General features: G+C 42.7%; 1 protein-coding gene across 3 annotated transcripts in view; it reads left to right on the forward strand.

Moving 5' to 3' along the window:
* Window positions 1–20,420, forward strand: part of RYR3 (ryanodine receptor 3) — a 569,645-nt gene that overhangs the window by 177,267 nt on the left and 371,958 nt on the right. For all 3 annotated transcript variants that reach the window (XM_088839832.1, XM_088839833.1, XM_088839834.1), the window contains exon 2: window positions 12,480–12,599. In XM_088839832.1, the coding sequence (XP_088695958.1) occupies window positions 12,480–12,599 (120 nt within the window). The remainder of the gene's footprint in view (window positions 1–12,479; window positions 12,600–20,420) is intronic.

Genomic DNA, 20,420 nt, shown 5'->3' on the forward strand with positions numbered 1-20,420 from the left:
GCTGATCTGTATGACCACATTGTCATCCACTTGGATTGGGGGCTCCAGGAGGGCAGATGCCTCGCCTTTGTATATATCACTTCACCCCAGGCCATGAAACAGAATCTGGTGCAGTAGTGGGCACACAAGTATTTCTTGCATGACTGAATGTAAGCTGGACAAAATGGATATATGTATATATATATATTTTTTTTTTTAAGAAACTAGCCCTGGACAGTTGATAGGGTTTTATGCACCATTAAATGATGAAAACACTTCTTTTGCCTTTAAGTGACCTATTTTCAAAGACTTTCCTTCTCAATGTCAGTCCATAAATTTCATTGTAGTCTACTAACTTCATCAAGCATCTTTTTTTGAGAAAGTAACAGTGTTCCCTAGCTATTAGATTGTGTATGGAAATTGCTAGATGCTTTGTTCTTGCTTTCAGATGCAACCTCTGTCAGTAAATTGGTATGCACACAGAGTATATGTTACATGTAGGGTAATTTAATTTAGTTTTCTTTTTCTACAAATCTTAAAGGGGAAAATTCCAGAAAGTTCACCATCTGAGGTGCTACGTTATGCCAGTAGAGGGAAACTCAGTACTTCGTTTATGTCTAAGAAACAGAAGCAGATGGTACCGTGGCCCACTCCCTCAAGCATAGGGATTGTTAGAAGAGCTGATTTAAAATGGGTGAACTGCCACAGGTGAATTACATAGCCCAGGGAGGTGTTATACCTCAAGTCAGAAACCGAAGATCCCAGAATCAATGCCAAAATTAAAGGAAACTGACTTAAAGACTAGAGCTAATGTAAAAATGTAGGTATTGCACATTTCATCAGGGTCTCCCAGTAGTGTCTTTGGTAGAGTCAGAATTGGATACTCTGTCTCTTTCTAGGGTTTCAAGGCTCCCTAATGGTTTCTCAAGATGAGGGTGGCTTGCAAACTCATCAGCAGTTATAATACAAACAAGGGAAATTGAAAAGTGTGCTGTTCAAACTCCCTATTTATTTTTTAAAGCTTAAAAATGTTTTATTTTATATTGTAGTATAATTGATTTACAATATTGTTTTGGCTTCAGGTGTACAGCAAAGTGACTTAGCTACATCTGTACATGTATCTATTCTTTTTCAGATTCGTTTTCATTATAGGTTATTGATATTGAATGCTATACAGTAGGTCCTTATTGATTATCTATTTTATAGGTGAGTAGCAACTCTAATCTTAGTTCTTTGTAGTTTTTTTTAGCTTTATTATGGAAAACTACACATACAGAAGTAGAGAAAATAGTATAAAAAATCTCATGAACCCATTGCCTATCTTCCAGCTATTTTTAACTCATGGCCAATATTGTTTGTCTGTGCTTCCTTTCCATGTCTCCTTGCCACTTATTATTAGGATACTCTCAGGCATTATATTGGAGAAGGAAATGGCAACCCACTGCAGTACTCTTGCCTAGAGAATTCCGTGGACAAAGCAGCCTGGTGGGCTGCTGTCCATGGTGTCGTCCAGAGTCAGACACAACTGAAGCGACTTTGCATGCATGCATGCATTGGAGAAGGAAATGGCAACCCACTCCAGTGTTCTTGCCTGGAGAATCCCAAGGATGGGGGAGCCTGGTGGGCTGCCATCTATGGGGTCGCACAGAGTTGGACACGACTGAGGCGACTTAACAGCAGCAGCAGCAGTGTGTATATGTTAATCCCAGTCTCCTAATTTATCCCTTCCCCTCTTTCCCCTTTGGCAACTGTAAGTTTGCTTTCTAAATTTGTGAGTCTGTTTCTGTTTTGTAAATAAGTTCATTTGTATAATTTGGGGGGGTGGATCCAACATACAAGTGGTATCATGTGATGTTTTATTTTTTTCTGTCTGACTTAATATGATAATTTCTAGGTCCATCCATGTTGATGCAAACGGCATGATTTCATTCTTTTATGGCTAGTATTCCATTCTGTGTGTATACACACACACACACACACACACAAATATCTATACCTATATACGTATACACATGCCATATCTTTTATATCCATTCCTCTGCCGGTGAACATTTAAGTTGCTTCCATGTCTTGGCTGTTGTAAATAGTGCTGTAGTGAACATAGGGGTGCACGTATAGTTTCAAATTATGGTTTTCTCTGGGTATCTGCTCAGGAGTGGGATTGCAGAGTCATATGATAATTCTGTTTTTAGTTTTTTAAGGCCCCTTCCTACTGTTCTCCATGGTGGCTGCACCAATTTCCATTCCCACCTTTTTCAAATTAGGTTCAGAGCAATGTTAGATCCAGAGACCTACCTTTCCCTGTCATAACTATTGTCAACCCTTGCTCCCTCTTACACATCAAACATCATGATTGCTTTAGTATTCTAACTTTTTCTGCTCACTCTTCACCCCGGCTGATGTGTCTGAAGAAGAAAGAAACCAAAGGGGGTATATGTATGCTCCTGGGTGTGGTCACTCACTTGCTCTGGGGGAGAATATTCAAAATATCAAGTTCAGTTCAGTTCAGTCGCTCAGTCACATCCGACTCTCCGCGACCCCATGAATCACAGCACGCCAGGCCTCCCTGTCCATCACCAACTCCCGGAGTTCACTCAAACTCATGTCCACAGAGTCGGTGATGCCATCCAGCCATCTCATTCTCCGTCGTCCCCTTCTCCTCCCGCCCCCAACCTTTCCTAGCATCAGAGTCTTTTCCAGTGAGTCAACTCGTCACATGAGGTGGCCAAAGTATTGCAGTTTCAGCTTTAGCATCAGTCCTTCCAATGAACACCCAGTATTGATCTCCTTTAGAATGGACTGGTTGGATCTCCTTGCAGTCCAAGGGACTCTCAAGAGTCTTCTCCAACACCACAGTTCAAAAGCATCAGTTTTGTACAATTTTATTGAAAAAAAAGAAAAAAGCAAACTTTCCTGGGGGGCCTGAAATTGCCTGGTACCAACTCAATCATTATTTTTCTACCCTGTGAGCATCGGAAATTTAAATAAATTGACCATTATTTCTTGGAGAAGATGTCACGGATCACTGCATTCTTCCATGTTGGCTAGCAGCCTAGTCTACCTGAGAGGGAGTGAACTGCATGCGGGAACCCTCGTGCCTGCAGATCTCCCTGACCAACTCAGGGAAGGCTTTCCCGCTTTGCCTTCTTGGTTCCAAAAGGACCAAGCCATGGGGGAGGCTGCATCGACTATATCATCAGACTTCAAATTCAGTCCTCTTGGCAGTGGGAAAAGTTATCAAGAGAAACTTGATACTCTTTCCAGGTCCCAGCCTGCAGGCTGTCGGTTGCTTCTTTTGTTTGTCAGCCCTTAACATAAGCCCTTAATACCAGCCAAGACTGAGGAATGTTTGGACAGTTCCTATAAAGGAATAAACCACTAGAGTTTTTCTTGGGGCTGAGTACCTACCTTGTGGGGCTTCCCAGATGGCTGAGTGGTAAAAAGAACCCACCTGCCAACACAGAAGACTCAGGAGATGCAGGTTTAATCCCTGGGTTGGGAAGATAGCCTGGAGAAGGAAATGGCAACCCACTCCAGTATTCCTGCCTGGATAATCCCATGGACAGAGGAGCCTGACAGGCTACAGTCTGTGGTATTGCAGAGTCAGACAAGACAGAGGGGCCGAACACATACTCACGTACCTTGTACCAGGCACTGTTCTGCACACTGGAGATACAGTGGAGACAAAACAGTATCCATGGAGGTTACATTCTAATGAGGAGGGAATAGATAAGAAACAAACAAGTACATGTTCTTAGATGGTAAGTGCTAGTGGGGAAGGAAGGCAGATGAAGCAAGATGTAAAGTGCGGAGTGGGAATGGGGTTGTAATTTTATATAGGGAGGGCCTCTCTGATAAACTGACTCTGGGCAGACACCTAAGGGAAGTAAGGGAAGGAGCCCTGCAGGGAACTGGAGAAGAGCCTCCTTGGCAAAGAAAAGAGCCAGGGCAAAGGGTGGGAGGGCAGAGCATACTTCAAAAATCTAAGCTTCTAGAACCAGGCCAGTACAGTTGAGACTAAGCAAGCAAAAGAAGAGAGCTCACAGGCAAGCGGGCTTATTTTTAGGACCACAGTAAGAATCCTGCCATTTTCATGAGTAAGACAGAAGGCCCCTGAAGAGTTTTGAGTAGTGGGAAGATAGGATCCCAGTAAAAACCTTCCTCTAGCTAGGGAAGAAATATGAGTGGGAAATCAGTTCAGACGTGCTTGCAGTAATCATGTCAAGAGGTGATGGTGTGACCAGCTGGTGTGGTGAAGAGGGTGCAAGCTGGTCCAGTCAGATACATTTTGAAGACAGAATTGGTAGTATTTGTTGCCGGTGTGGAAGTGAGGTGAGAAAAAAAGGAATTAATTCAAGATTTTTCTTTTGCCTGAGTACCTGAAGAATGGAGTTGCCGTGTCCTGAGATAGACCATAGGAGGAACATACAAGGGACATGATTATGAATTGAACCTGTTAAGCAATTGGAGATAAAAGGAGTTTAAGCAGGTTATACAAGTTTGAGAGTCATTAGTATTAATGACTGGAGCTTCCTTGGCAGCTTCAGTGATAAAGAACCCCCCTGCCAATGCAATAGACCAGGGTTTGATCCCTGGGTCAGGAAGATCCCCTGGAGAAGGAAATGGCAACCCACTCTAGTATTTCTTGCCTGGAAAATCCCGTGGACAGAGGAGCCTGGCAGGCTACATACAGTCTTTGGGGTTGCAGTGTTTAGACACAACTTAGTGACTAAACAACAACAATATTAATGACTACACATGATTTTTAAAGCCACGAAACCAAATGATATCACTAGGGAGGAGAGTTCAGGTAAGGAAAGAACTCTGAAGAATAATGTGGGGGCACAGCTGCCGCATTACAGAGATGAGGCGTGGCCAGCCAAGGAACCTGAGAAGGAGATGCTCTCAAATAGGAGCGGCATGCAAGAGAAAGTCTACCCTATGAGCCAAATGATGACTGTATTTTACAAAGGAAGAAATTATCAACTCGATCAATTTTGTCTCTTGGATCCTGGAATTTCCATTTTATTGCATTGTGCAACAAGCAATGAGTAGTAAGGAACCAGAAATAGTAGCTTAATAATTTTTAAAATGGGATTAAGAATATTTGTAGGTCTCATTGAGCCATTGCAGAAGTGAACAGGATATAAGAGCCTTATATAACACTCCAACTGTTTCCGTGTTGACATTCTAGACTCTGCAAGTACGGAAATGCAGAAATATCTTCATGATGCAATTATTATATGTATTTTGTTAATATTAGTAGTTTTCAATATATATGGTTCTTTCATTAAATTCACAAGTATCTGTGTTTTTCTACTCAGTGCCAGCCACTGTGCCAGATACTGAGGATTCACAGGGAAATGAGAGGCTCCTGCTCCTGAGGAGCTTAGAATCTGAGGAAGCAAATAGTTAAAATGATTGATACCTAGGACACAGTAGACCGCCAGTGCTGTTAATCCTTATGGAACAGTCTGTAGATGGTCCTGTCATCCCAATAACCCACTTATTTTTCATTTAAGAGATGCTTTGGGGTAAAGCCTTGGAATAAGCTCTCTCACCCATGTCTGTATATATATTTAGCAGGTAGCTCTAACTGTATCAGTTCCCAAAATAGTGCCTGCTGTTCAAGAAGAGTGGCGAGGCCACATATTCCTTTTTAAAGCAATAAATGGTTATGGATTGTCCTCTGCAGTCCCGTCTGTGCTTAAATGTGGACCGTGAAATCTGCTGGACTGTGCACTGTCCCACGTGCACCCGCTCACGAGCTTCTTGGTACCAATGATGTGCACAGCTAACTATAGGGCTGTCATCAGCTGCCTGATGATCGACCTTAAATAGGGCTCTCAGCCATTTTGTTTTGTCCCAAAGAGTCCTCTGCAAATGACCCAGAGAGAAGAGAGGGAGCCAGGGTGCCCCCGTCCATCAACTCCGAGATGGCAAACACAGACCTTCTCTGGCCCTGGTGCTGGGAGTCAGGGTGTAAGAAAGAAGCAGAAGGAATAGAATAGGCAAAGCTCCATTCATTTTCAAGTTCAAAGTTCTCTAGCAGGGTATGGGAGGAACTTTGTCAGAGGCAACCTTTGATAATATGACATCTCAGCCAAGAGAGCCAAAGGCTGTATATTCTTGTTCAGGGACAATCACTCAGCACCACCCAGGCTGGAGTTATGACAGGAATAGCCAGCACTTGTGAACCACATGGCTTGGGAGGATGCTGATATATGATATACCTCGGGTTTTAATCATTTCCCCCCACTGCTCCAAGTTTAGAGATTATGTTCACTCCTTCCATTGTTATAGTCATGGGACACTGAGAAATTTGATTTTATTTGATTTTAAGTTCTCTGGCTGTTCTCTCTGGCATCATGCTCTCTGATTTGGTTACTTTTTGAAGTCAGATCACCATGTGAGAGGGCCAGTATATATCTGTTTTTATCAACACCACCACCATAGGCCTCAGAACCAGGAAGACGTATTTCAAATCTATTGCAAAGGTCAGTCTCTTGGAGTCAAGAGCTGTTTTGGCATCATGATCAGGAGGACAGGCTCCTGATTCATGTGATCCCAGGTTCAAGGTTGGAATCTGTTACTTACATGTGGTGTGGTTCTAGGCAAGTTGATTAAGCTCTCTATGCTTCAGCCTCTTTATCTATGAATAGAGAGAATATTAGTACCTACTTTATAGGGAAGTTGTGAGGACTAAACTTGAGGTGCTGGAACATGGTGACACATAGTGACTGTTCATTAAATGTTTATTCATTAAAGTTAGCTAATTCCTTAGAGCTTTGGTTCCCTCATTCTTAGAATGGTTGTATTGTTATGAGTGTTACATTATCTAGGAGGGGAGGTTAGATTTCAGCAGAATGTCTGGTATAGAATGAATGGTTATTATTATCAGCAGTAATAATTAAGCAACAGAAAGTAAGACATTTTGAAATGGGCTCCAAAGCCTCATTATGGCTTTTCCCCATTCCTTCTTTATGTCAATATCTAGTCTCTTCTTATGAGTTTACTCAGTTCTGACTCATCAGTGAAGCAGTAACCCCTTCTACAAAAACTGTTGTTTCATGAGAGTACCCTCTTCTTTTAATCAGATTTCGTATTCCAATCAGCCATCATGATTTTACCAAACACATTACATTCTCAGCTTGGATGGGGAAGCTGTTTTCTGCTCTAACAGAGTTTGTAATTAACTGGGGTTGCAAGGTGGAAACACGCCCACTTAATAAGTTATAATTGGGTGCATGATGTGTTTAAGGCACCATGCTTGTGAGTATCCCAATAGGTGTGAAGGTGAACCAGATGGGGTCCCTGCCTTCAAGGGGTAAATGGCCAACTGAGAGAAGCTGGGAAAGAGAACGTGATACGGTCTGTCCAGACTGGATACCAGGCTCCACCCCTTGCCACCAGGAGACCTTAGGCAAGTTACTTAACTGCTCTGCAAAGGGGCTTCTCATCTGTCACATGATTACAATAGTACCTACATCATAGCATTGACTTTAGAACTGGATTCATTCTAGGTCATGAGAAGGAAGGTTCATTAGAGTGTGTTACCAAAACAGAGGGGCAATCATTAGGTCAAGGTATTCATTTCAAATTTGGAGAACTCAGCAGTGGCCACAGGACTGGAAAAGGTCAGTTTTCATTCCAATCCCTAAGAAAGGCAATGCCAAAGAATGCTCAAACTGCCGCACAATTGCACTCATCTCACACACTAGTAAAGTCATGCTCAAAATTCTCCAAGCCAGGCTTCAACAATATGTGAACCGTGAACTCCCAGATGTTCAAGCAGGTTTTAGAAAAGGCAGAGGTACCAGAGATCAAATTGCCAATATCCGCTGGATCATGGAGAAAGCAAGAGAGTTCCAGAAAAACATCTATTTCTGCTTCATCGACTATGCCAAAGCCTTTGACTGTGTGGGTCACAATAAACTGTGGAAAATTCTGAAAGAGATGGGAATACCAGACCACCTGACCTGCCTCTTGAGAAACCTGTATGCAGGTCAGGAAGCAACAGTTAGAACTGGACATGGAACATTAGACTGGTTCCAAATAGGAAAAGGAGTGCGTCAAGGCTGTATATTGTCACCTTGCTTATTTAACTTATATGCAGAGTACATCATGAGGAATGCTGGGCTGGAGGAAGCACAAGCTGGAATCAAGATTGCTGGGAGAAATATCAATAACCTCAGATATGCAGATGACATCAACCTTATGGCAGAAAGTGAAGAGGAACTCAAAAGCCTCTTGTTGAAAGTGAAAGAGGAAAGTGAAAAGGTTGGCTTAAATCTCAACATTCAGAAAACGAAGATCAGGACATCTGGTCCCATCACTTCATGGTAAATAGATGGGGAAACAGTGGAAATAGTGGCAGACTTTATTTTGGGGGGCTCCAAAATCACTGAAGATGATTACCGGAGCCAAGAAATTAAAAGACACTTACTCCTTGGAAGAAAAGTTATTACCATCCTAGACAGGATATTAAAAAGCAGAGACATTACTTTGCTAACAAAGGTCCGTCTAGTCAAGGCTATGGATTTTCCAGTGGTAATGTATGGATGTGAGAGTTGGACTGTGAAGAAAGTGAATGCTGAAGAATTGATGCTTTTGAACTGCGGTGTTGGAGAAGACTCTTGAGAGTCCCTTGGACTGCAAGGAGATCCAACCATTCCATCCTAAAGGAAATCAGTCCTGAATGTTCATTGGAAGGACTGATGTTGAAGCTGAAACTCCAATCCTTTGGCCACCTGATGCGAAGGGTCATTGGAAAAGACCCTGATGTTGGGAAAGATTGAGGGCAGGAGGAGAAGGGGACGACAGAAGATGAGATGGTTGAATGGCATCATCGACTCAATGGACATGAGTTTGAGTAATCTCTGGGAGTTGGTGATGGACGGGGAGGCCTGGCATGCTGCAGTCCATGGGGTCGCAGAGTCGGACAGACTGAGCGACTGGACTAAACTGATTCGTTTTGAATAGATTGTCCACAAGAACCTTGAAATTACTTGAGGTGATGATTAAAGCAGAGTGGAGAAAAGCTGTGGGCTGGCCTGTCAGGTGTCAGCTCCATTATTACAATATTAACAGATCACCTCTTACAAAACCTGGTGTACTTCATGACATCCTGGAAAAATTCTTTGCCCTTGGAAGGTACTCAATATATGTGAGTTGAATTCACACAAAAACGTTTATCAGATTATCCGATTGTCATTAAGAGTCAGATAAAGGATGGGAGAAGTAACTAGTCTGTTGATAGACTGCCGAAGAAGATGTGGGGATTGGCTGACATGTGTCTCTCTTGGCACCTGAGTGGAAGAGTAATCATCCGAGTTGGCACTGAGGATGTGAGGGGAGCTTGAGTTTCTGGAAGAAAAGATAACAAAAGTGGGAGAATTTGCAGCCTTCAGTTAAAGGGGCTTCCTCAGAAATAGCATTTTCTGGAAATTCCCTGATTTGCTTTAAAGCAAAGGAATAAAGGAAGCGAGATAACAAGAGGGGTGAAAGCATACATCAGTATAGGGATGAGTAAAGTAGATAGAGTTGGTAATGGTGTAGAGGGGGATGTGTTCTGTGTTTCACTGGGGAGTGAGAGAATTAATGAAATGGGTTAAATTAACTCATCTCATGATTTCAAATGGTGCAAAGATTTCCACGGCAAGCACTCTTTGGCTCCAGATGTCTGTCTATTGAAGTTTTGTGGTGCTAATAGCTGCTGTCTGGACGGAAGGCAGGTATAGGCTGCCATGCCAGGTGGTTTCTACAGCCAGGTCAGCCCAAGGTATACAGTTCCAGACAGCAGGTGGAAAAAAGTGAACATGTTTGCAGAAGGGTAATTTGGTCCAGAGTCACACAGTCACATGTATCCCCCTGAGTGCTGACTTGGACAGTGCCTGTATGTGAGTGCTCTTCAGGAAGTGGTTACTGAGCCAGGGCAAGTCCTTTATTTCATGAGTTGATTGGTAGCCTAGGTTATAGCACAGGTCAATTTCAGAAGACAAATAGATCCCTGAGGCAGCTAGTGCAAAATGGTTTGAGCACTTTAGGGTGGAAAGAACATGGGAAAGGAGATCATGGAAAGATATTCTCTAAGACACATATTATAAAGAAAACTGTTGACTTTCCTTTTGTTTGTGAAAAATCTGGTCCATAGATCCAGTTTTGTGATTTCCAAATCCTGTTTTCACTGGTGAATGGTACGTGGGTAGGAGATACTTAAAGTATTTCTCAACAGGGGGTCTTCTTGACATTTTGGATGGAAAAATTATGTGTTTTGAGGACTTCCTCTTGCAGTACAGATCATTTAACTCCCACGCCCCTGTTTCATGGCACCTTTCTGAAGTTGTGCCCCCCCAGGGGGATGGTACTGGCCCTGGGATCTGGGGGATCCTCTGCCTAGGGATAAAGTTCATTTTTTCAGAGATCCCCCTTAGCCCACATTTTGAGAGAAGTGATATTATGGAGTTCTCTTCTGTCTCAACTGAAATGAAGAATGAATTCTAAAACAGAGGCTTGAATTTATTTCTGACTCAATTTAGTGATGAACAGTGGCATTTCAGGACTAGCGAAAGTATGGAGCCTTTATGATTCCCTCAATGTTCACCTCATATGTCTGTGATTTGTGACATCTCAAATTCCCCTGTCGCCCTTGGCCAGTCCCTGGGCGTTGCAGACCTCTTTGTGGGGGCTGGTTCTATTGAATCTCTTCATGGTCCCGCCACATAGAGGATTTCATTTTTCCATGTGACTAGATGTGTTGCAGTCACAGTGGAAGAGAAAGCATGTCTATTTGGTGTGCCTTTCCAATACAGTAGGATAGGATTGACAGTAACACAGGGGATCTGGGAGTGAGATGGGGAACAGGAGAGCAAGCGCTGAGAAGAAGCACTTCCACCTGGCGCTCCTCTGGTTCCCCCTTTAATTCAACCATGCCTGGAAGTCGTCTTTGATGTTTGAAACCCGAGGTCAAGTGGTGGTGGAGAGAGAGCGTGTGGACTGACAGGTTGGAGGAGCAAGGATGGAGGGATGGGTAAAGAGGTTTGCCTCTAATCCTCAGGCAGGGTTGTGCAGGGGGTGATCATGTTCCTGTAAATGGAGGTCAGCCTCATTTCTGGACCATCAAGCAGAGGAATGCCACTCAAACAAGGTGTCTGCAATTGGAGGAGAGCTGCTTTTGAGGCTCCCGCCTAGAAGGAAGGTCCCCTCCTTGGGAATTCGGAGTGGCTGTTCTGTTTGACCACTCCGCCTTCCAGCCTGGATCTTCAAGGCTTCTTTCAGTCTTCCTTTCCTTTTAGTCTTCCTTAGATGCATATCTAAAATGCATCTCCTTTCCCATATAAATTACAGAATATTAAGTAGAGTTCCCTGTGCTATGTATGTTTGTGTTTAACTGAATCACTTTGCTATACACCTGAAACTAAGACCACATTCTCAGTCAACTATCCGTTCCGTCGCTCAGTCATGTCTGACTCTTTGCGACCCCGTGGACTGTAGCCTACCAGGCTTCTCCGTCTATGGGATTCTCCAGGCAAGAATACTGGAGTGGGTTACCATTTCCTTCTCCAGGGGATCTTCCCGACCCAGGAATCGAACCAGGGTCTCCCGCGTTGGAGGCAGACGCTTTAACCTCTGAGCCACCAGGGAAGCCCCAGTCAACTATAACTCACTATAAAAGAGAATTTAAAATTAAAGGCATCTGCTGATACCCTCCACAGCCTCCTCAGTCATCTCCGGCGAATGCGTTTCACTGTATACATCCCTCTCCTCCAACAAAACATGTCTCTTTCCAGCCTATCATATAATGGACCTTCCCTCCACAGATCCTGCCTCCCTCTGATCTCTGCTGCCATCATTTTCCCTCATTGTTTAATTGTTTATTTGGAGAAATTGCTTAGGTTTAGTTTAAGGTTCCCTCAAGGGTTGAAACGGAGAAGGCAATGGCAAGCCACTCCAGTACTATTGCCTAGAAAATCCCATGGATGGAGGAGCCTGGTAGGCTGCAGTCCGTGGGGTCGCTAAGGGTCGGACACGACTGAGCGACTTCACTTTCACTTTCACACATTGGAGAAGGAAATGGCAACCCACTCCAGTGTTCTTGCCTGGAGAATCCCAGGGACGGGGGGAGCCTGGTGGGCTTCCGTCTATGGGGTCACACAGAGTCGGACACGACTGAAGTGACTTAGCAGCAGCAGCAAGGGTTGAAATCCTCTGCTTACCTGGGTGGTGTGCAGTTTGTATATTTCAGAAGTGAGGCTCATGCTGTGAACTTCAGTAGTACCTCTGTTCCAACTTGCTACCCCGCTCCCCAGAGATGAGTAGAATCCTGATTCAGGGGAGGAGCTCAGATATGCCACGTGAGGAACAAACTCTCCTTTATCTAATATTCAAAGGCACGTGCCCCTCAGCGGACCTGATGAAGATGCAGCAGGGCGCCTCAGGGGCTTGGCTCTGCGTTGGGAGGTAGTCCCTTGCTCCTCACATGGGTCTTCTTCCCCCGGCAGGAAGATGAAGTGGTCCTCCAGTGCATCGCCAACGTTCACAAGGAGCAGAGGAAGTTCTGCCTGGCAGCCGAGGGACTTGGGAATCGCCTGTGCTTCTTGGAACCCACTTCAGAAGCCAAGGTGAGATTGACAGCTCTGCACCTTCCCTCTTGGCCTCCCTAGCAGTCATCCGGGGATGGGACTTCTGGGAAGTGATGATGACGGTGAGGAGGGTGGTGAGGAAGAAATTCGAAAGATATACTTATTTTTGAAATGGGAGCAGAGCCCATAACTCTCCCCAGCCTAGAAGGTTATACAGTGGAAGCCCAGAGGAAGGCGAAGAATTAATAGTACCTGTCTTTAAGTGTTCAGCAGCACATGGGGGATGCCTTGAGGTCACTGTCAGTCTTCAGGGAGAAGATGCTTTTATTACACCCTGGACACCTTCCTTGTAGTTAATTCCTAGAAATCTGAGTGTGTTTTCTTTACTCCCAGCTATCATTTTATTGCTTCAGCAATTCATGGGTCCTCGGGCCTGGGTCTCACGACAGGCTCACCACTTTCAGTTGCGACTGTGCTGAGGTGGTCGTCACTGCCTGCTGACCCAGGGGCAGAGAGGAGCGTTTTCTGAGCTCCCCGCCTGTTTGGTGGCATGTAGTGTTAACCTCTCCTCAGTGAAACTTTGTTTCCTCCATTTTCATTTGCTTTCGGCTTTTCACAAACTGTATGTCAGGTGAATCTGTGTGCCCCGTATTCTCACAGTACTTTGCAGTCCTGGAAAGACCTTTATAGCAGTCAGGGTTTTCTAGAGAAACAGAAGCAATAGGATCTCTTCCTTTTTCTGGATAGGTGGATGGATGGGTGAATGGATGGATACAGATTTATTTTAAGGAATTGACTGATGCAATTTTGAGGGCTCAGAAATCTGAAATCCATAGATCAGATCAACTAGAAACTCAGGAGTTGAATCTGTCTTAAGGCAGACACTTTTTTCCTCCAAGAAACCTCAGGTTTTATTCATAAGGCCTTTGAACGATTGGGGAAAGCCCACCCACATTATCAAGGGTAATAATCCCTTTTAAAGCCAACTGATTGTAGATGTTAATTATATGTAGAAAGTATCTTCACATCAAAACCTTGATTGGTGTTTGATTAAATAACTGAATGCTATAGTCTAACCAAGTTGGCACACAATTATCCATCACCACACGGCCATACTCAGTTTTTCCTATAGAATGTTTTAAATCAGAAAATGGTTGTATTTTCCAGCAAAGCCACCTGATTACTATGTCATTTCTCCATGTTAGCATATACAGCACAGACACATGCAGTTTGGCCGAATCCTAGAACATCAAGTGTGCCCCGTGGTGGCCACGCCTCCCTGAAGCCCCTCTGCTCTTCATCACTTGCCTCCCTCCCATGTAGGGAGGCCCCTGGTCCATGAGCACAGACATCTGTCAGTAGCACGAAGGACAGAGTCACATTCAAATAAATGGCAAAGCAAAGAGACAAAGAAGATTTTTATCTTTTAGAGGTCTTAGGTTTGATTTCCCTGAGGTCTTTCCTCATTTACTTTTGCTAGGTATTTTTCTCTTCATTCCCAGCAGTCTGGAATAATAGGAAAATCATTAGATTATAAGTCAAGAAGTTGATTCTCAGCCATTAGCTCATCATGTGACCATGAGCAAGTCGCTCAATCTTGTTTCCAGCTTTCTCATCTTCCAGATAAGATGCAGTCTGGTGTAATGGAAAGAACATTGGTCTGAATTAGAAACCCATGGTACCATCTGCTGGTTATCCATTGAGTAGGGTGTAGGACATCAGTTTAGGGCATTGCTCTGGAGCCAGACTCTGAGTCTGAATCCTGTGTTCACCATTCACCAGCTAAGCTAGGGCCTTGAGCAAGGTACCTCACCATTCTGAACTTAGTTTTCTTCATCTGCTTAATGGAAATTTAATAGTAACAGCTTGAGAATGTTGTTATTAGGATTTAAATTAGTTAATATTTGTGAACCACCTAGCACAGTGTAAACTCTATTTAACCATTGGCTACTGTGATTTACTAGTACCTAGGCCAGATTACCTAAAACAGGTTAAAGAGAACTATATATCATAACCTAAGACTGCAAGGAGATCCAACCAGTCCATTCTAAAGGAGATCAGTCCTGGGTGTTCATTGGAAGGACTGATGCTAAAATTGAAACACCAGTACTTTGGCCACCTCATGCGAAGAGTTGACTCACTGGAAAAGACTCTGATGCTGGGAGGGATTGAGGGCAGGAGGATAAAGGGGATGGCAGAGAATGAGATGGCTGGATGGCATCACCAACTCAATGGACATGAGTTTGAATGAACTCCAGGAGTTGTTGATGGACAGGGAGGCCTGGCATGCTGTGATTCATGGGGTCTCAAAGAGTCGGACACGACTGAGCAACTGAACTGAACTGAAGAATTCTTTGCATCCCTCAGATGTAAAATAATAACCCATACCACTCAGAAGTGCATTAGGGATGAGAAAACTCCTTCCTAACACCCACTTGACTAATTGTTCTTATTTTGGTTTTTCATTTTAAATTTAAAACAAGATAACACCACTGAAGAAGTTTTGCAAGAAATGTGTCACCTATGACTATTCCCTGTCACAACTATTTTCATTTTTGTTTTTCACTCTGGCCTTTGTCCACATGTACCTATATATTTTCAAAGTCACACTCATAGTGGATATTCAGACATTCTGTTTTTTTCTTTCACATTTCAGCCAGTTCCATATTGCTGTGTAATCATCATGGTTATCAAAGAAAAATTCATGTACGTGGTTTTGTTGGTTTAATTTTTCTTCCTGGATTATTGTCCAGGAGAAGAATTACTGGCATCATAGTGTAAACAACATTAAATTGGTTTTCCAAAAGGATAAACCAGTTGTTAGAGTTGGCACCCATACTATCATTGCATGAGTGTGTGTCTCTTCCGTGTATAGTGTGAAGAAAGTGCACCATGAGGGCTTCTCACAGAAAAATGGGATAAGTTCATGGAAAGGAAAGATAGGTCTTCAGAATTTCCTGTCATCACTACTGGGAGCAGCCTGCTAGATTAACCCATTTTATGTGGCTTCAGGCTTTCCTATAGTCAGCTCCAGCTGTGCACACACCTCTGTAGTCCTGTTCCTCCCTTTTAGTGACACTAGATATGTCTCCTAATTCTCTACCATCAGATTTCACAACCAATGGTGCTGTTCTTAGGCTCTTGGAAACTAATGTGTACCGTGCAATGAAATAAGAAGGTGTGTTTTTTCCCGAGCCTGGCAAACTGGGTATAAGGCGCAGACCTCAAACGTCACTCTTATCAACTGGCTACAGAGCCAGCTGGTGACCTTGGGCCATCCCAGTCAAAGGTATTTCAACTTAGTTGAGACTCAGAGAGGTAAAACTGAGATGAACTCTAGGGAGAAGAAAGACCTCAGAGAAAGAAGACATGAGATAAGGTACTTAAAAGATATTCTCTGTGTACAAGTCCTGAGGAAAAAAAGGTCATATTGAAGCAGGGAGCAAGACGGTAGAAATACAGGAAGCAAAAGTTTTAGAATATCAATACCTGCTATAGACCAGGAACTGCTGAGCACTTGGGAGAGTTCTTGTGACTTTGAGTCTTGTTTGTCATGGCCTTTTCTGAAGGTCCCTGAAATTGCAGATATTAATTCACAGAAGCACCCTTATTCAGCTTTCCGTTCAAATGAGCACAGTATGAGGAGTTAAAAGGTCTTTTGTTTTGTAGGGAAAACTCAGTGTTGAAACCAGGGACCAGGCAACATTGAAGGGAAATGTTGCTTATCTGCTTTTATCAATAGCAGCAAATGCTTATGGATGGTCATTTTGTAAAATTATTTATTTTTAATTGGAGGGTAATTGCTTTACAGAATTGTGTTGGTTTCTGCCAAGCATAACATGAATGAGCTATAGATATACTTATGTCACCTCCCTCTTGAACATCCCTCCCACCTCCCTCCCCATCCCACTCCTCTAATTTGTTATAGAGCCCTGGTTTGAGTTCCCTGAGTCATACAACAGATTCCCAGTGGCAATTTATTTTACATACTGACAGTCATTTTTAAGTGGAAATGTATTCCTAGGAGTCAGGAATTGACTATTTTTCCTCTGGTTCTTAATATTATGTCTCATCTCTGTTGTATCTACAGTGTCCACCAAGTGGTTGCCTTTGGTTCCACTTAACATCCAGACTCATAAGATGCTGGTAGACCCCAGTCTGCTTAGTAGGACAAGAGCCACAACTTGCCTGCTGGGAAGTGTCAGGTACCTCTGCAGAAATCCTTGCAGCCTCCAGGGTCTGCCTTCTGAATCCCCACCCCAAATGACAGCTCAGGTTCAAAGAGACAAGGTCCACATCAGGCAGGTGTAGCGTCACCATGGCTTAAAAGGCTCTGTACCACAGGAGCCGATGTATCTTGTAACAGCGCCACAGGCGTAGCTTTTGAAGGACCACCCCTGACACAAGGGTCATCACACTTGGGGAATCACAAATAGAGGGCTTTCTGTGAAGTACTGGTGATCTTTCCAGTCCAGATGCAGGCTACAAATTAGGGATCATTTTCACCCTAAGCAATATTCTCTCGTAACATAATTAGCATATCAGTTTTATCAGGTTGTCCCAAGAACAAAACTGGACAATTAACTGAAGGTCAAATTCTCAGGCAAAAAGGGAAGAGAATTTCATAAGCCTTATCCCCCAGGAATCTTCATTGATGGCAGTTATTTACAATTATAAGCCAACACCTTTCCAAATCCTGACTTCTACCTTCCTTAATTGTAGATGATCCAAAAAAAAAGAAAAATATGGGAACTTTTTGTTGAAAACCAGTTGCAACAGACCAAGGTTTGTTTGTTTCACCAATTTTAGTAATGAAACTGATGTTGATGAAGTGAAACAGTTTACCCTGCTGCTGCTGCTAAGTCACTTCAGTCGTGTCCGACTCTGTGTGGCCCCATAGATGGCAGCCCACCATGCTCCTCCCTCCATGGGATTTTCCAGGCAAGAGTACTGGAGTGGGTTGCCATTGCCTTCTCCTCAGTTTACCCTAGTGCTCTTTAAAAGTCAGTGTCACATCTTAAGTCTTTGGGCTCTCAGAAAAATGTTCCATCTTTCTGTTAGGGAGCACTGTGTCTTGCTGACCATGGTTTACTCAAAATGGAAAATCCAGTTTCAAATCTAATTTTCAAATTGAACATTTTCCAGGAAAGTTTTATTCCTATTGTTTTCACCTCCTCTTTTGAGAACTGAAAAAAATAGTCTCCTGTGGTTTCTGAAAACTTGTATAGGTACCGAACACCCAGAATTAAATATCTGTTTTTGTGCAAACAACATTATGTCAATGACATAAATTAGAACAGAATTCTTGGCTAAAAAAAAAAACACCCTTATTTTCTGTTGCTTTTATTATCTTCAGCTCAGAAAGATTTACTGTTTACTCCTAAAAAACTTAGTCTGTGCAAATTTATGGCAACAGGCTCAGCCTGAAGTTGTATACCTTTTTTTTTAAACTCCTCAGTGTAATTTTAGTGTGTAGTCTTCTCTATGGGCTTGAGACCTTTATAAAAGCCAAACTATGATAAACCTTTAAAAATCCTGTGTCTTTTAATATAGATATTTAAGCATTGAAATTCTGATCTTTTTTTTTTTTAACATTTATCAAGCTTTATAGTCTGTGTGTTGTGTACTGCTGTGGGTGGTTACACACTCTCATTTAATCTTTACAACCCTATGAAGCAACTGTTGTTCTCATTGATTAAAAAAAATTTAGACAAAGTTAAGTGACTTCCTGAAGATGGTTCATTCCAAACTCAAATCACTGTCTAATTTCTATAATACTCAGGAATAGAGAGTATTATGATTCTTATTTAATGATAAAGAAGCCATATTTCTTCAAGTGGCTAGATTTTTAAGAATACCCAGGGAGATCTCCATACGCCCTCCCACAACCTTGTCGCATCTGTCCTCTCAATGCCTGACACTCCAAAGTTAGAAATATGTATTTGCTTAAATCAAACAGAATCTATTAAAATGCAAATGCTCTCAGTACATGAAGCAATATTGAAATTTTTATAGCTAACTTTTTTACAGATATAAAGATCATCATTTTTTTTCTAGAAAGTATGTTTTTAAAAGAGTGATAAGGGAGATGTATTGGGCTTCTGTGTTGGGATTAAGGCACAGAAACACTGTAAATGGGAGGGATGTGTCAAAACATCCATTGCATTGATTTAGGATGGTTTACCTGTCTTTTCTCCTGCACTCCACCACTCTATGATCCCCAAAGTTAAAGATGATATGGGTACACCTTAGAGATATTGCAGGCTTGGGTGCAGACCACCCCAAAAAAGCAAATATCCCAATAAAGTGAGTCACACAATTTTTTTTTTTGGTTTTCCAGTGCATATAAAAGTTATATTTACATTGTAATATTGTCTATTAAGTGTATGCTAGCATTATGTCCAAAAATGTACATACCTTAATTTAAAAGTACTTTATTGCCAAAAAATGTTACCTATCATTTGAGCCATCAGTCAGCTGTAGTAGTAACATCAAAGATCACAGCTCACTGTTACAAATATAATCATTTTGAAGAAGTTTGAAATATTGTGGGAAGTATCAAAACATGACACAGAGACACAAAATGAGTGAATGTGGTTGACATATGGTGCCAAGAGACTTGCTTGACATAGGGTGGCCACAAGTCTTCAATTTGCAAAAAAAAGACGGATGTGATATCTGCCCAGTTTGGAGCATACTGAATTCAAATGCCTGGAAAACATTCAAGAGGAAATTTTGATAGGCATCTGGATATATGGATCAGAGTTTGAAATGGAGATAATATCTAAGAGCTATTGGCTTCAGGTTAGAGAATTATGCTTGGAGAGAGTGAGTGGAAAAACTATGGATTAAGAAGGGAAGAGAAGAGGTCTTGGAAAGTGTAGATATTTGAAGATGAGCGGACACGACTGAAGTGACTTAGCAGCAGCAGCAGCAGAAGAGAAGGAAATGGCAGCCCACTCCAGTGTTCTTGCCTGGAGAATCCCAGGGACAGGGGAGCCTGGTGGGCTGACGTCTATAGGGTTGCACAGAGTTGGACACGACTGAAGTGACTTAGCACCAGCAGCAGCAGAAACACAGCACAGAGAATGAGGAGGAGAATCCTAAGAGATCAGAGGGAAAGTAGGCATTTGCAATGTCATAGAAGCCACAGAAACCAAGGGAAGACTGGCAAAAAAGAATATGGTCCATGTGGTAGAATATCACTTGGAGGCAAAGTAATGTGAGGTTGGAATGTCCATTAGATGTAGTAACACGGAGGCCAATGGAAGTCTTGGTGAGACCTTACTCAATGGGCTGACAAGCACAGAGCCAATTTAGTAGCGGTGGAGTCCAAGTGGAAAATGAGAAAGACAGCTAGTGCAGAAATCTCTGAAAGAGAGAGTGACAGCTTGAGAGGGTCAGAGGATGGAAGGATTTTTATAATAGAAGAGACTTAAATGTGCTTAAGACTTAAGCATGTTCCCATGCTGATGGAAAGGTACAAGTCGAGAAAGAGAAAAAAAGTGATGCAAAAGAGGGAATGTATGATTTAGTGTGCAAATTGCTGATATAGTGGAAGAAGCTGGTATTAAGAACAGAGGTGAGGAATTGGCCTTCTAACAAAAGAAGAGCTCTTATTTCATTGAAAAGGAAGAAAGCAAGGATAGGACTAACCCAGTAGGTTTTGTGCAGGAAGTTTTGGAGAGTGAGCCAAAACACTTGGCAGGGGTCCCTAACCCCATGCCATGGACTGGAACTAGGCCACACAGCAGGAGGTGAGCAGCCGGCAAGCAAGGGGAAGTTCATCTGTGTTTACAGCTGCTCCCCATTGCACACATTACATATAATCATAATGCACAATGTAATAATAATAGAAAT

Source organism: Moschus berezovskii, chromosome 9 (assembly GCF_049115385.1).
Source record: "Moschus berezovskii isolate FMDL1 chromosome 9, NW_MosBer_1.0, whole genome shotgun sequence".
Classification (NCBI taxonomy): domain Eukaryota; kingdom Metazoa; phylum Chordata; class Mammalia; order Artiodactyla; family Moschidae; genus Moschus; species Moschus berezovskii.